This window comes from Pavona decussata, unplaced genomic scaffold (genome assembly GCF_977016875.1).
Source record: "Pavona decussata unplaced genomic scaffold, jaPavDecu1.1 SCAFFOLD_38, whole genome shotgun sequence".
Classification (NCBI taxonomy): Eukaryota; Metazoa; Cnidaria; class Anthozoa; order Scleractinia; family Agariciidae; genus Pavona; species Pavona decussata.
This window is the reverse complement of record NW_028145460.1, coordinates 1,962,501-1,977,558: the sequence shown is the minus strand read 5'-3', so window position 1 is coordinate 1,977,558 and position 15,058 is coordinate 1,962,501. Positions and strand designations below refer to the sequence as shown.

General features: G+C 40.3%; 1 protein-coding gene and 1 long non-coding RNA gene across 2 annotated transcripts in view; one reads left to right on the top strand and one right to left on the bottom strand.

Moving 5' to 3' along the window:
• Positions 1-15,058, bottom strand: part of LOC146483553 (trafficking protein particle complex subunit 10-like) — a 33,184-nt gene that overhangs the window by 1,978 nt on the left and 16,148 nt on the right. Inside the window, exons 12-23 of the mRNA XM_085105725.1 lie at positions 14,640-14,780; positions 13,539-13,648; positions 12,739-12,869; positions 11,155-11,341; positions 10,276-10,469; positions 8,857-9,007; positions 5,144-5,499; positions 4,901-5,007; positions 3,256-3,379; positions 1,673-1,727; positions 1,409-1,467; positions 1,144-1,209 (exon numbers count right to left, since the gene is read on the bottom strand). Of these exons, the coding sequence (XP_084961851.1) occupies positions 1,144-1,209; positions 1,409-1,467; positions 1,673-1,727; positions 3,256-3,379; positions 4,901-5,007; positions 5,144-5,499; positions 8,857-9,007; positions 10,276-10,469; positions 11,155-11,341; positions 12,739-12,869; positions 13,539-13,648; positions 14,640-14,780 (1,681 nt within the window). The remainder of the gene's footprint in view (positions 1-1,143; positions 1,210-1,408; positions 1,468-1,672; positions 1,728-3,255; positions 3,380-4,900; positions 5,008-5,143; positions 5,500-8,856; positions 9,008-10,275; positions 10,470-11,154; positions 11,342-12,738; positions 12,870-13,538; positions 13,649-14,639; positions 14,781-15,058) is intronic.
• LOC146483554 (uncharacterized) lies at positions 5,753-7,016 on the top strand. Its single transcript, XR_014863797.1, has 2 exons — positions 5,753-5,976; positions 6,070-7,016. It is a non-coding gene; the product is annotated as an uncharacterized LOC146483554 (long non-coding RNA).

Below are 15,058 nucleotides of genomic sequence, written 5' to 3'. Positions count from 1 at the left end.
GCCAACGACAACGCCGCAAAACAATAGGTTAATGAGCAAAAACAATCGCTCTGTACGTGGGTTTTTTTAAAAAAAATTGGCACATTTCTTTGCCCTCCTCTGCAAAACAACAACGTGAAATGACCAAACTCACGGTTTTGTGGAGAACGTGAACACACAACGGTGAACTTTGAATTCTCTCTCTAATTTGAACGCCACTCCTACCAATTTAGCGCGTGAGTAGTTCGCCGTTTCTGTAGAAGTTGGACGAGTTCAAGTGACGTTTTCGTTGGTGTTACCGTCGTCGCTGCTTAAGCTCCCTAATAAATGAGGCGCAGCCAAGCTCACTACTGAGCAGTAATATATAACCCATGAAAAATTTTTGCTTGGCTGTGATTAGTCAAATTATACCATGTGACGCAATATTCCCCAACGAAAACTGGGGAAAAAAAACGAAGAAATGCGCCAAATAATGGAGAGATTTAAAATCGCGTTTAGTGCAAAATAATTCTGGCTGGCTTTTGATGGCAACGCAAAACGACTCAATTTTTCTAAGAAACTGAAAACAGCGAGCGGCAAATGTAGGATAAACATGGTCACGTGATCATTTCTGCCGTTTGCCGTAAACGTAATTCCAACTCTCTCTAACATCCCCCAGGTTTCCTCGGTACGAAAGTCACTGCAATGCCATGAAAGACATTTAACATTTTCAAGATGAAGGACAACAGACCAGGGACGAGTTGCATAAAACTTAACGGGCGGCGGACGTAAATGCTATTGTCAGACGTTAAAATACTGAATGTGACTGGGATGAAGGTCTGGCGTTAGCAGTTACGCTCGACGTTAAATTTTATGCAACTCACCCTAGGACGTACCACAGTTCAACTGTGGTACGTCCTGGGGTGAGTTGAAAGTGTTGAAAGCGGTACCGCGAAACATTTGCAGTAAGACTATGTATTTCAAGGAAACAAAACAGAACAACCCTGTCTGTGGGCATCTTCTGTTCCTCAAGGTACAAAGTTTTTCCTCAAGCTTTGCTTTCAGAAAACTTTGACAAATAATGTCCGCCGAAAAATATCCGTGAATATTTCCCGCCAAATGAAGGTTGTTCTGTAGATATTCAATTGACAATAAGCCAATCATAATCATGCACTGGATAATTACCTGAGTATTAACCACGCTAAAGTCATACAGGTAGGTACTCTTATCGGACGAGACGGCTGACTGACCCTACATTAAAAAAAGAAAAAAGAAAAAAAGAGACAAATCAATAAATTAGCTTCTGGTTTTACAGTCATTATGAACGTTTTCTTTTGTACGCAATTCTAAAGTATTCCAAAACCGTCCAAAACTGGGTGCATGAAATAGCCACTTAAACTGTAAAACATGAAAACAAAACACAAAGGTAAAACAACACTGATTGACTTACCGCGGTTTGTTTCGGGGAAAACGACGCCCGAAACTCACAATCCAGTTCAGAAGGCGAACCTGCAAAATCAACAAAGGAAATTAGCAAAAACGCAACAGTTAAAGATAAATCACCTTTAATTTGTTTTTCAATAAAAAGCGCGGTATAAAGACTTAGAACAAACCAAATTGCGCTTTAGAGTTGACGCGTTCTGTACACTTCAAGAATGCGACAGTTTAACAGTGCCTGTAAAACGACTCTACTGTACAAAAGGAAAAGCGTTACCTTCTCCGCTCTCAATTTTCCAAAGGAACGACGTGTCTTGTTGGTCAATAATTACCTGCAAATCAAAATCAGCGAGATTATTGAATATGATGGTTGGCCAGCGGGTTTATTGTATTGTATTGTATTGTGAGGACACCATCTAAGTATGGCTTAAGATCCAATGACAGTTTATTGTTACGCCATCCAAGTTTTAAATCATATAAGACATTAGGGGATCGTTCTTTTGCAATGGCCGCACCTAGCCTGTGGAACGATTTACCAGAACATTTACGAGACTGCGGCAACATCACCCAATTTAAGGCGCTACTTAAGACACGCCTTTTTACTATGGCATTCGCTCCTGATTGATTTTTTATTTTTATTTTTTAAGTAGTTTTATATACATATTTTTTTTTACATTTTACATTTTATATTATATATTTTTACTTTTAGTCCCAACTTATTATAATCGAAGTAATACTCCTATTGTTAAACATATAGACATAAAATGACTTATATCGTAAATATAGTAGATAGGTAGATATAGAATATATAGAGGATTCGTCATTTCAATACCGCTGTCACACGTAATATATATGTTGTGGTTCAATTTTATCCTTGGCTTAAATTTTATTTCCCTTTGTTTTGGGGTATGGTAATGTATGATAATGAGTTTAAAACAATGGGAAATAAAAATTAAACCAAGGATAAAATTGAACCACAACATATATACATATTGTGCTTTTGTAATTATTGTAATGCGCATTTGATCATTTGGTCATGGAAAATGCGTAATATAAGCGGATAAATTTTTTTTTGTGTGCGACAGTGCCGCTAGCACTAATGACACAAATGATGGATCACTGAATTAACTCTACAGTGTAAGTTAGTAGTAAGGAAATGGGAGACCACACAAGACACTGAAAGAAATATTTGACCTCGGCGGGAAATCGAGATTACAAGTCCAATGTCAACCGCCGCCTCCCTGAATGTATCTCTAGACATACTTTTGAACGTCAGTCAAGCGTTGAGCGGTTTTCAATTGAGTGTCGAAAGTAATTTCGCGTTTGCTTTGGTTTTGCATTACTACGCTCTATGATTGGTTAACAAAACTCGCGCCACTTTCTCAACCAATGGGAATCCAAACCAAAACCAATCGTGTTTTCGCCGCACGCGTTTTCCCGCGCTTGGCGCCGATTACATGTTTTTGCTTCGATTTCTGATTGGCTCGTTGTGTTGTTTACATCTGTTGGGATTGGCCAGAGTAATTACTTTGGTTTTGGTTTTACGACACTCAGCTGGAAACCGCACTACTTTACTTCCCCACGATTGATCCTTCAGAGAGCCACACAAACCAAACGATGTTCCTGTACTCATCTATTCTACCTAATACGAAAGTGTACAATAAGAGAAGATGTGGAAGTTTGTAAGCATGCACCGCAACAAACAGGTTTCACTGCAGAAGTACAGTCTCAAACGGGCATCGTTAACACTCGCGAATATCGCGGGGTATTGGTATTCGTGTGATATTTGTAAAATACGAAATGAGGTTGGACAATAACGCTTGTTAATCAATAATGTATCGAAGTGGCATTGATACTCACATATTCGGCATTGCCGTGCATGGGTGTGAGTTTGACTGAAGAGCAGTTTGTGATAATCAGTTCAGGAGAAGGAATCACCAAGTCCATTGGATTTATACCACTCACAATCACTTGAACAAAACGGCTACAAATCAAACAAACAAATTGGATTATTCAGAGCGGTGTCATCGCGTTGCGTCGCTAGTAACATTCTTGTTCCTTCTCAAGCGTCTTGGTTTCCCTCAGTCACAAACTCTTAGATAAATATTTTTGTTGGTGTTGTTTTTGCTATTGTTTATTTGTTTGTTTTGTCCATAACATTGGCTTAAATTCAAAATACTATTATACAGGCGAAAAAAGTTTAAAAACAAAACGAAACCGAACGTTTTCGACTTATTAAGTCATCTTCAGGGTAAAAGACCGTCCGCTGCAATATTTTATATGCTTTAAGTGATTCCCGATAGGAACAGTTTCGCTACGTAAGAATGAACCTGTTTGTTCAGACTGGGGCTCCATTGTTGGATCAATGGGCGTTCAATAATTCGTGGCTTGTGGAAAGATTGGGCCGTACAAAGAATTCGCCAACACAAGACCCGCTGTAAAATGGTAAGTGAGTTTTCTTTTTTGCTTTTGTGGTTAATGTTCTTGTTCTATTTTTCTCTGATGCGTCTCGCTGTCTTTTGTGTGTGTTTTTCTGTGCTGGTGTTTTATTTTTGTGTGCTGTTTTTGTTCTTTATTTTCTGAGTCTCTGGAATCCTAAAAACTTTAATCGCGATCTCGCGTACAAACCGCCGTCTCAAGAATCAAATTGTTGTCCCAAAGAGCGAGAAAACGCTTCATCTTCTCCCTTAAAATGAAACTTATCCCTCGTTTGCTATTGAAAAGTGATAGCAAAACATATAAGTGGGACAAAATACACTGTTATTAATCAAAGAGGAGAGCGTGAAGCTATACTCATGACCGCGGATAATAACTTCACTTGAAGGGATCGACAAAGGTAAGGAAATAATGAACCGTATAATTTCAGACCATAAGCCCCTTCCTAAAACATGCCCCCAAATCTCAGACGCAAACAACTTGCTGTAATAAGCCGTCCGATTAAAAGCCCATGGACTGTCAAGGTTTCTTGTTTCAGGCTGTTAGCGTAGTCTTTCACGCTGTCTTAAGCTCAATCCCAATCAATTCAGTTTGAAGTGGAAAATTCCCTTCATTAAATAAACACAGGAGCCCATGAATAGGAGTCTCTACCTGTATTAATTCCTTGAGTCAAGCCTTTCCCAAGCAGTTCTAAAAATAACTGTACTCTGGAAAGGGTTGACTCTAAAGTTTAGTAACAGAGATAGAGGCACCGTCATGGGCTCCTCACGAATATATTCGGAATTAACTTTCACACTGTTTCTTGCAGGCCAAGACCGGCAAACCTCGCAAACTGCTGTCCGATAAACAAACAAGCAAGCAGTCTTTTTTAACGCGCGGAAATTGGGACAAGAGGGAGAGAAAAGTAAATAAATAAAAAAGGGGGGAAGGGGCGAGGGGAGAGGAGTTTCCTCTCTCTCCTCTCCCCTCCCCACTCCTCTACGTTTTCGCTCGTCCCAATATCAGAGCGGTAAAAAGCGAAAAAGGCACAAAGCCCCACTGAAACCCTTACTACGTAAGCTAGACTCACTTGGTTTCTGAAGAGTGAAGCACGTGACGAACGGTGAAGGGACGGTGAAACGAACATGACAGGTCAGCGGTAACCACGGGAGACAACCATTTACAACTGAACGTGAGCTGGAAGATAGAGAACAACAAAAACGAATTAAAAATGAAAAAATGAATGGCGGACATGGAGTGTGAGAAGAAGTTCACAATTAATCTACTATCTCTCACAATTAATAATCTACGATCAGTGGGTCGCTAATTGCACCTTATATTCGGTCACTTCCTCTTGGACACTCTGCTTCTCGAGAGGCGCGTGGACAGTCAGTTTGAAATCGATCCTAGCGTACGGACCCACCGCTGGGAGCGTAACCATAGCAACTGAAATATCCGCTACGTCACCATCCCCGTGTACTGCAAGCGCCTGAACGCTGTAAGGTGCCGTCTTTACGTCTTGTTTGTCCATTGAGGACTGAATGACTGCCTCGCCAGAGTGGATGGGTTCAAATGTGACTCCTGCCTTCTGGGGGGTGATTTCCAACACTGAGCCTTTAGCGATGGATCCTGGTTCAACAGTGATGCTGAGAGTAACGTCCTGGGCGAGACCAGCCAAGAGATGGAGGTCTGTAGAACACAGTAACATAAAAAAAATCAAAGGCTCCTGTGAGCCAACTCGTGAATGCAGATGACACATAGTAATTTAAATTTAGACGGCTACGGAAACTTCCTCAAAAGCTAAAAGAAATTATATCTTTGCCCGATTATGTAACGAAAAATGACCATTCTTGTACTATTAAAATGATTATCAAATTATTCTGTACAGATTGAATAAGCCGATTATTCTGATGCGCCGATTACAAAAAATCACGTGTTTTTTGCTGCCGCAGCGAGGGAGCCTGAAGCGACCGAGCAAGGCAGCAACTCTAATCGGCACAGAAATATACTTATGGGGCTTGCGAGAGCTTCCTTGCAAAATGCAAAGGATTGTGGTCGCGCAAAGATCAAAGGAAAAAGGAATTGTGGTTAATTTTGTGGGCACCACAATGCAACGCGCTTCTTTGCTTTTTCCAGTTTCGGACAGAGCAAGGGAGAGAAATCAAGGTGAGTACTTTTCGTCGTTTTGAATGCCCCTGATTTTGCGGAATGTTTCTACTTCGTTTATATTTTTCTAAACTGAATCTCTTTTAATTTCAGAACGCAATAGATTTGCAATTTCAGTGTCAGGTATATCCTCGAGAACCCTCGAGGTAAAAGTGAAGGCAAATTCTTGAAAGTTGTGTTGTTGATTACGTAAGCTTATCTGCGTTGATTATTTCCAACTTTGTTCACTTTTAAATACGAAACGTAGGCGCTCAAGCTACATACTTACACTATAATTTGAACACTACCGCATGCGAAAAGCAAATAATGCATACAAGGACTGTATTTGTAGAAGAATCATTCATGTTTAGCCATGTTTCAGAACTCTCGAAGCCGGCCGCGCCGAAATCGCTGAGACAGCGTATTTAATTCCAATCGTGCAATCTTCTGATTATTTTTTTTTCAGCAGGGCAAAACTGCATTTTGGCTCAGCTTAAGTCATGAATATGTGAATAACACACGCATTTCAAATGTTTTACTGGATGTTAGTCGTTTTCAATGACATGCTTGACATGTAAACAACATTTTATTTCCTATCAGATTTTTATTTAAGCGAATCATTGTATTCACTGCAAGGTCAGTAAACTTTAGTTTTCCATTGCTTCGTTTGGTGTGAATTTTCACACTTCGTTCTAAACTTGATCACTTGGTGCATGTTAATACTGCTCGTTCCAAACTTGATCTCTTGGTGTATGTTTATACGCCCCGTAAAACAAAAGTTAGATTCATTATCTTACCAAATAAACAAGTGCAACCGGAAACAACATTTCAAATGTCCGATATTTTTAGCCTTGTATGTAGCTCTTTCACAGGTTTTATGTAATCACTCTAAAACGCTCACTACTTAGTAACAGTAAGTATAACTCAGAAGTCTGTTCCAGCGTTAAGTAAAATCACACTACAAGTTATTGTATATTTAACAGTTTCAAACAAATACAATTGTAAGTTCTGTTTCCTTTGTACTTTCAACATGTCATTAAATACACATTTCCGTTGTTTTACACGTTTCTTGTCATCACTGTGTTTTCCGGTTTCAAATGAGCACCATGGGTCATTTTCAACTCTTTCAACTTCCCCTTCTTATTCTCATCATAACAGCAGTCACCTGCCTCCCCAAGGCAGCATTCACTGCCGTTCCGGTATACTAGTTTTATTCAAAGTTCATAGGAGCACGCCATGTGCAGCTACGTCATGCAAATTCGTGTCCCCGATAGTCCGGGGCTACTGGATTTCGCGATCGGGCTAGTGGATTCTAACCATCACTTGCCCGATGGGCAAGTGAAGTTTTTTTGGGAATTAAAATTACAAAATTACTGTAGGGCAAGCCGATCTCACAAAGGGAAATATGTTCAACAAAGTATCGCATTACATTTCATGCCCGACATAAATGCGTGAAATTTTTCTTTTGGAGTTCAGTCCACGCAATCCTCAAGTAAAAATAATGAACTATGACAAGCTCTTGCTAAATAAGAATTATTTATCGACCGCGTCCTTTTGCTTTCCCATAAATTTCCAGTTGTAAATTTCGAAAATGAAACATTTTTTCCCTGTGAAACCTCTATGAAAGCTGACAAGATCTTAAAGTGTTCATTTCACCAGAAATTTGCATAATTTTGTTTACGACGTCAATGATGCGTGACATGGCACGTTCCGCTTTCGCGTGAAAACTGACAAATTAAATTATTTTTCAATTAAATTATTTCTAAATTAAATTATTTTTAATTCTTGAAAGAAACCGCACTTTGTAGAAAAAAACGAAAAAAACCTATAACTTTGCTCAGATTCAACGAAAAATCTCCATTCTTACACTGAAATGATTGTCAAATTATTCTCTACAGAATGAATGAGAGAATTCTGACGCGTCGTGAAAAAAAATTTTCAGGTTTTTTTTTTCACTAATTGAGTTTACGACCCCGGACTTTCTGAAAAACTGAAAAAACTTGTAACTTTGCTCAGATTGAACGAAAAATCTCCATTCTTGCACTAAATGATCGTCAAATCCTTCTCTACATATTGAATAAGAATCTCCTGATGCGCCGTGAACAATAAATGTTCGCGTGTTTTTCCCACTAATTGAATTTGAAACTCACTCACTGCGCACGCCCGAAAGTTAACGACAAAACCGACCGACCGACTGATCGACCAAGTCAAAAGCCAGCTATCGCTATAACTCGTTCATTGCGCTACGCGCATTCACGAGTTAATGATTGTCAGTTGAATTCACTGGGTTAGCCTGTGCACAACTGCTCTTAACTTGAATTGGAATGTCGATGAGTGGTATTTCTGAAAGAAATGTGATGTTATGTAATGTTTAAAAAGCGAGCAGGAGTGTTTCATTTGGTTTAAAACCACGAGGTGCAGCCGAGGTGCAGACGCTTTTCCAGGAATGTTTTTGAAGCCGTTCAAAAAACTCGCAGCACGTGTTTTATCGGGTTTAAAACCACGAGGTGCAGCCGATAGCTCAATAGAGTTCATAAAAATTATGCTTTCGTGAACGTTGTAAATTAGCATACGAGAAAAACACCGCATACTAATGAGGAGTGTTTTATCAGCTGATAAAACACCGGATACTAATAAGGAGGAGGTTTCTCGATATAAAGTCACTGCACGTCAGTGATGTATTATCGACCATTTGATAGGTCAATGGGCTTATGAATTATTCATGAGTTTTAAAGTTATGTAAACATCACATTTTTTCACAACAATGGTCATGTTCACGTTAAGGAAACAACGCAGAGAAACCACGTTCAACACACCGGGTCCTAACATCAAACCTACAACGCGCTAAACACCACCGCGCGTTCACAAAAACAAACAGGCTGGGATGGACAGGACGCTTACCTTGAGAAGGACTCCAGTTTATTCTTGGTGGATCAGCAACAATCGCAAATCCACTGGACTGTCTTGATAAGGACAGCTGCGGCCACACAAAATCCAGACGACCGATCTCTACACACAGCTGCTTGAGATGGTAGTGTCCTACTTCCGCCAACTAAAGAGAGAACAGAAACAGGGTTACTCGGATGGTGTGATTTTGATCGGTTTTATAACTGCAATGAAAGCCTCATGCCAACAACGTCAAATCAAGTATAAAAATCAGTCTAAAATCCGAGTATGCCTGTGTCAATCAATGAACAATACATCACTCTCATTCATTCACCAGGCTATTATTTCATCGCGCATATGCCACACATTAACATTCCAATCCCAGCAGTATGCAGGATGTTTGTCCCATGAACCTAGTTTAATGATCTTAGCTCCCACGAGTCTCTTGTAGCTCAGTAGTAGAGCATCCGAACAAGTAATCGGTTATAGGTTATGGATTCGACTCCTGTTCGGAGAACTCGGATTTCGTTTTTCGAAGTATGCCTGTGTCACAAACACACTTTGTCACAATCATGGGGCTATGAAAAAAAAATACGATCCGACTTAGTAGAGAGTCACATGACTGTGTACTATCTTGGAAATGATTTGCCTTAAAGATTTCTCATTAGGAGCGTTTTGTCTTTAGGCATTGTTATTGCAATTCCCGATTAATTGGCTTTACTGAAAGGCGCTGTTTAACTTGCACGGATCGTTGCCTAGTGTAACATGCCCTGAAATGAACATGCATCGCAACGTTTTTGTTACAGTCGCCGTTGCACGAAGTAGAACCGAGTTAGTTTAGTTTAGTTGAATGCATTCGCCACAACAATTACAGCGATATTAAGAGATAATAGAGAGATTTAGCATCGCGTTTACAGCAAACGGCAAACGCCAGGCTGAAATTTTCTCTTTGATGAAAAACAATGAAGCTCTTTTGGTTTAAGCTTATCTCCACCAAGTCGGCGACAGCTATCGAGCAAACACGAAAAAGAGAGAAGTGAGTACGAGAAACACAAGTTTATGCATTTTAGAACAAATAGCGGCTTAACGTTTCCCGTTTGGCGTTAACCGTAAACGCGACGCTAAATCTCTTAAATAACAAAATGAAACTGAAATGGGGGGTGGGAGAAAGAAAAAAAAATTTCGTCCCAATTGTGACCTAACTCCCTCAAGGTAAGATAATCTACAAATTACAAAATAGACAATTAAACAACACACATAGACAATTAAAATGGAGAAACGATTGCGGCAACAAAAAATTGCGAGACATGTTCGTTTCAGAGCATGCTACACAAGGCAAGGATTCACGCAACTTAACAAGTTGCAAGAAAAATTGCCTAGTGTAACAGCGCCTTAACACTAAGTAAGGAGAGATCGTTCGTAGTGTATACAAACCTGCGCGGTGAGATTGTACTCATTGATGCCATGTCTGAGTGGGACATTAAAGCATTCGAGACAACAGTCTGAATCATCGTCATCAGGCAGCACGTTCAATTCCTCCACACTCCTCACCACTGGTCGTGATTCCGGTTTAGGGAGGAGACGATGGGGCATTTCCACTCTGTCACCGTTATTAGCACCCTCCCCCTCTGAAAAAAATGTCACCACAAAGACATTCATCATGCAAACGTATAATTATTGTAACCTTACTGAAAACTGAAAAATTAGATAAAGCAATTCCAGAGTTTTTATTGGCTTAGCGGCTATGGGATATCAGCCATTATACCATGCCCGAGAAATATCGGTCATCTGGTATTTCTTGTAAGATGAAATCAGCAAACTGTAGCAATATTTGTTGGTCGTCGGTTTTCAATAAAACAATTATTCCACTCGCGCTTGTTGGATATGTGATGATTACTGCCAACGATCCGCGAACCACAGAGTTGGCTATCCGTCGTCTCATATCCGCGCTCGTAGGCGCCTGACGAAAAGAAGATAGGACATGTTGATAATAGTTCACACTCGCGTTCTTGTTCGGCCTGAAACTCTCATGCGCTCTTGTGGACTCCATGACAGATGCGCTCTCGAAGAAGTTTCCTCTCCTCCAATTTTTATCACAACCAATGCATGGTAGTCAAAACTTCGCCACTGCTTTGCCTCCAACTCACAAGCGCTCTTATAAACTCACATGCGTTCCTAAAGTGAACTCTCAGAGTGCGCCATGATCATGAAAAGCTTTGCACCGAGCGTCGATTTCGTAACGAGGCTGAAAGCAACTCGGAAATGGCCTATTGGTAGAAGGCAGCCTCTACTAACAAACAAAGCAAGCCCTACCTGTTGTTTGGCCCTCTGGTTTATCTGACAGGTCCTCTTCAGACAGTGCAGCTGATGAGAGTCCACTGTCCACAACAACAGCAGGCGCGGGAGATGCAGCGCGGGTTCTTTTACTCGAGCGAATGCTGCCCACACGCTTTAGCTCATTTGTTTGGACACTGAAACTAATCCGTCCGCAAGTGACCTCCTGTAAAGTGAAATTTAAAAGAGTTAGCACTACGGCACGACATCCAAATGCCTATCTGATCTGGACAATTGTCCATCTATAAAGAGGCAAATTTTGGGTGTTAAACACCTTGCGCAGTTTCAACTGAAGAGATCTCACACTGCCTGCAAGCGGGTTTAAGGAAGGAATTGAAGTATTGCGGCCAATACTAGGACGCTTTCCACTCAGCCAAAATTTTCGGTTGAGAACTCCGGAAACTTTCATCCTGTCTTTTTTTGTGAAGGAACCTAAGTTTACAAGTCTTGATGGTTTTTATTACGTTTCCTCGCCATTTATTTATCTTCTAATTATTATATAATTACAGTCAACTCTCTCGTAAGCGACCACCCTTGGTGCACGACAAAGTGGTCGCTTACGGGAGGTGGTCGCTTACGGGAAAGATCAATAAAATAAGCCTAATGCTAAACTGATAAATTAATTACCTTAAAATATTATCCTAGCAACTAAAATTAGGCAAATAGAAACTAATTTATTTGATTTTTTCACATCTATTCATTCTTCTGACGAAACTTTGTGTAACATTTTGGAACAGATCACTGTAACAATTCCCATTTACCTACAGATCTAATTACAGTAATCTTCTCTGTCTGTAAACTGTCAGTTGTCCGGGGCAGCGTCATTAAAAATTGAACTTTTGTTGCTTCTGAGTAATTATTTACTCAGATCATACGCGAATATGTTGGGTGGTCGCTTACCAGAAACAGAAAACAAAAGAATATGTCAAATATCTGGCCTGAAAAGTGGTCGCGGTCCCTTAGAAATTTGAGTGGTGGTCGCTTACGAGAAAGCTCTTGTAACAGTATTTAACTGAGAAACAAAACGGTTGTTTACGAAGTGATCGCTTACGGGAGGTGGTCGCTTACGAGAAGTGGTCGCCATGAGAGAGTTGACTGTAATTATGGTAACTGATATTTACTTGTAATGGCAAATAAAGGTTGCACTGCACTGCACTGCACTGTACCGTATCGTATCGTATCGTATCGTATCGCATCGTATCGTATCCTATCGTATTGTATCGTATCGCATCGTATCGTATCGTATTGTATCGTATCGTACCGTATTGTATTGTATTGTATTGTATTGTATTGTATTTGTGTCAAATGGAAAGGCTTTTCTCCATTCGTTCCAAACTTGCAATCTCATCGGTAAATCAAATAACTTACGTAATGGCGCAAGAAGACGACAAAGTTGAATGGATATTTGGTACACTCCATTTACGAACTCACCGGTCAGGACAGCCAGTTCTGAGAAATGGAAGGCGATCTAACTATCCCCCCCAAAAAACAAGGAGTTACACATAGTCAACCTTGCTCCAGTATGCAGCCTCATATGTTCAAAGCTGGCAGATACGTACTCACCTCCTCCAAAGCACTAAACAGCTTGAGTTTAACATTGATGCACTCTCCCACACTACCGATACCCTTCATTAGATCGATGCGTACGTCTTCCACTCGCAGAAGCGGTTCAGCGCGTACAATTATAGCTTGAGCTGAAAAAAGAGTAAAGCCATCCTTTTTTAGGTTGTACGCATTTTCCAGTTTTCTCTGAAACTTGTAATACGAAGACTTAGAGAGACATGAAGTACTAAGGGTCGTGAACACAGTTCAAATTCTCTCTCAGCTGTACTCTCCATATCCTACTCGAATACTTGTTTTTATGATTGCGTCGGTTTTATTTTCGTTCGTATCATTGACGGTGAAATTAATCCCCAGAAGATAATGTGAGCAATTTCAAGACAATTGGAATAATAACGAAAACTGACAAAATTTCGCAAATGTAACAGCTCAAGTAAAGTCAAGTCAACAGTCCTGTTTAGAAATATTCGAAAAAAAAAAAAAAAACAAGGAGATGTTAAAAGAATGACCAATGGTATCTTAGAAGGCTTTACTGAGTTGAAAACTGCGAAATTTGCACAATCTGCAAGATTACAAAAGTCGGGAATTATCGTCTCAGAAAGGCAAACCGTTCTGTGCTCAAGTGCCCAACAAACTTATAGCCGGACGAAACTTCTACCATCAGACGTTCAACCAACCAACTTAACGTTTAACTCCAGTATTTAAGGCTGGAAATAAGTTATGAAACTCACTCCAACTTCCTATAACTACAAAACGTCAGTTGATTTACTTTACCATCTTCAAGTTATGCAGCATTTTGTTACCTGAGTCCATTGTCTCTCGCATAACTTGCAGTAACTCTTGCGTGTAGAAAGATCTTTTCTCAGCAGGTAGATGCTGCTCGCAGGCCAGCACTGAGCACGATGTAGCATACCTTGTGTAAGTTAAGGTCAGTAAATAGGTGTACGTCTTACAAGAAGACAACCTTCGGACCACATCAAAAGTGCCTGCTTTTAAGTAAAAAGGTTGTGCTTCAGACAATTTTTAAGGAAGGGAGTCAAGGACGAATCTTGACAGGTCAATAGATGTCGTTCTCTTCTAATTTATTTTGTCTGGTCAGTTGGCCAGCCTTATCAGATTTTGGTGATGGATCAGAGAATTAAATTAAGTGAACCCATGAATTTACCAGTGAGCGTTAGCCCTAGTAAGGAAATGGGAGATCGCGCGAGGCAAAATCTTTGACCTCGGCGGGAATCGAACCCACGATCTCTGGATTTGATCATCGACTGAACTACGAGGCCCGGCAGACGGGAGCAAGTCATGGGTAATTATGGTGGTAATTGCGGCAATGTGAATGTGAAGGGTACAAGTGAATGTTGTGCCCCTAGTACTAAGGACACAAATGAGATTTTGACCTGGACTCCTCTGTTATCTGGAACACTGAAAAAAGTAAACTCAAGATGATCGCGAGACAGCCCCACATCAGGGGGTGAACTCCTGTAATATGAAGCAACAAGAACAACATGACCGTATTTCCACCATTCAGGTTATACGACACGAACGACCCCCGAAAACCAAAACAGGTTGGCCATGGTAAAGGACAGAGAGAGGCCCAGGGTTTCCAGTTATCTTAACGACGTTAATTCTGTGAGCAAACTTTTTAATAGTGGTTTGAATACATTGAAGACCATCACAGTCTTGTACACGACTTGAGGTCTTCGGTTCGACTCCTGATAGGAGCACTCGGAATTTCTTTTTCCGAGTTTGCCTGTGTCATTACTGAATAATACATTATTCTCACAACTTGAGCAGTTGCAAAAAGAAAGCCTGAGAAAAAGAGAAAGAAAAAAAGTGCCAAAAACAAAACAGCCCCCTCATTACAAAACGTGATGACCATTCTCATTGGCCAGTATTAGAAAAGATACTTGTCCATGTGTTTCAACTGCTTCTGACACAGCGCCAGTTTCACCAAACATTGCGTTGCCAGAAGAATCCATTTCTCGTGTTTGTACATTTTATATGCGTCAAGAAGAAGAGGCTCCGCACGGTCAAATTCTCCACGGGAACTACAAAAAAAAAAGTGATGATTATTAGCCATTTGAAGGTATTAACACTACAAAGGAGTCAGCTACAAACATTCGTTACCAAACTACTGTTATGTCAAAACTCTTCCAGACTTTCAGAAACAAATAAACTATCATTACATTCAAAAGAAAATAGGTTTTTTTCCTCACTCAAAACTCTTGAAAACTCTTCTACTGTGGCCAATTTACATGTACCTTTAGTTACCAACTCTGTTGATAAACCAATCATTCGTTTCTACTCCCCACCGACAAAGCACCAC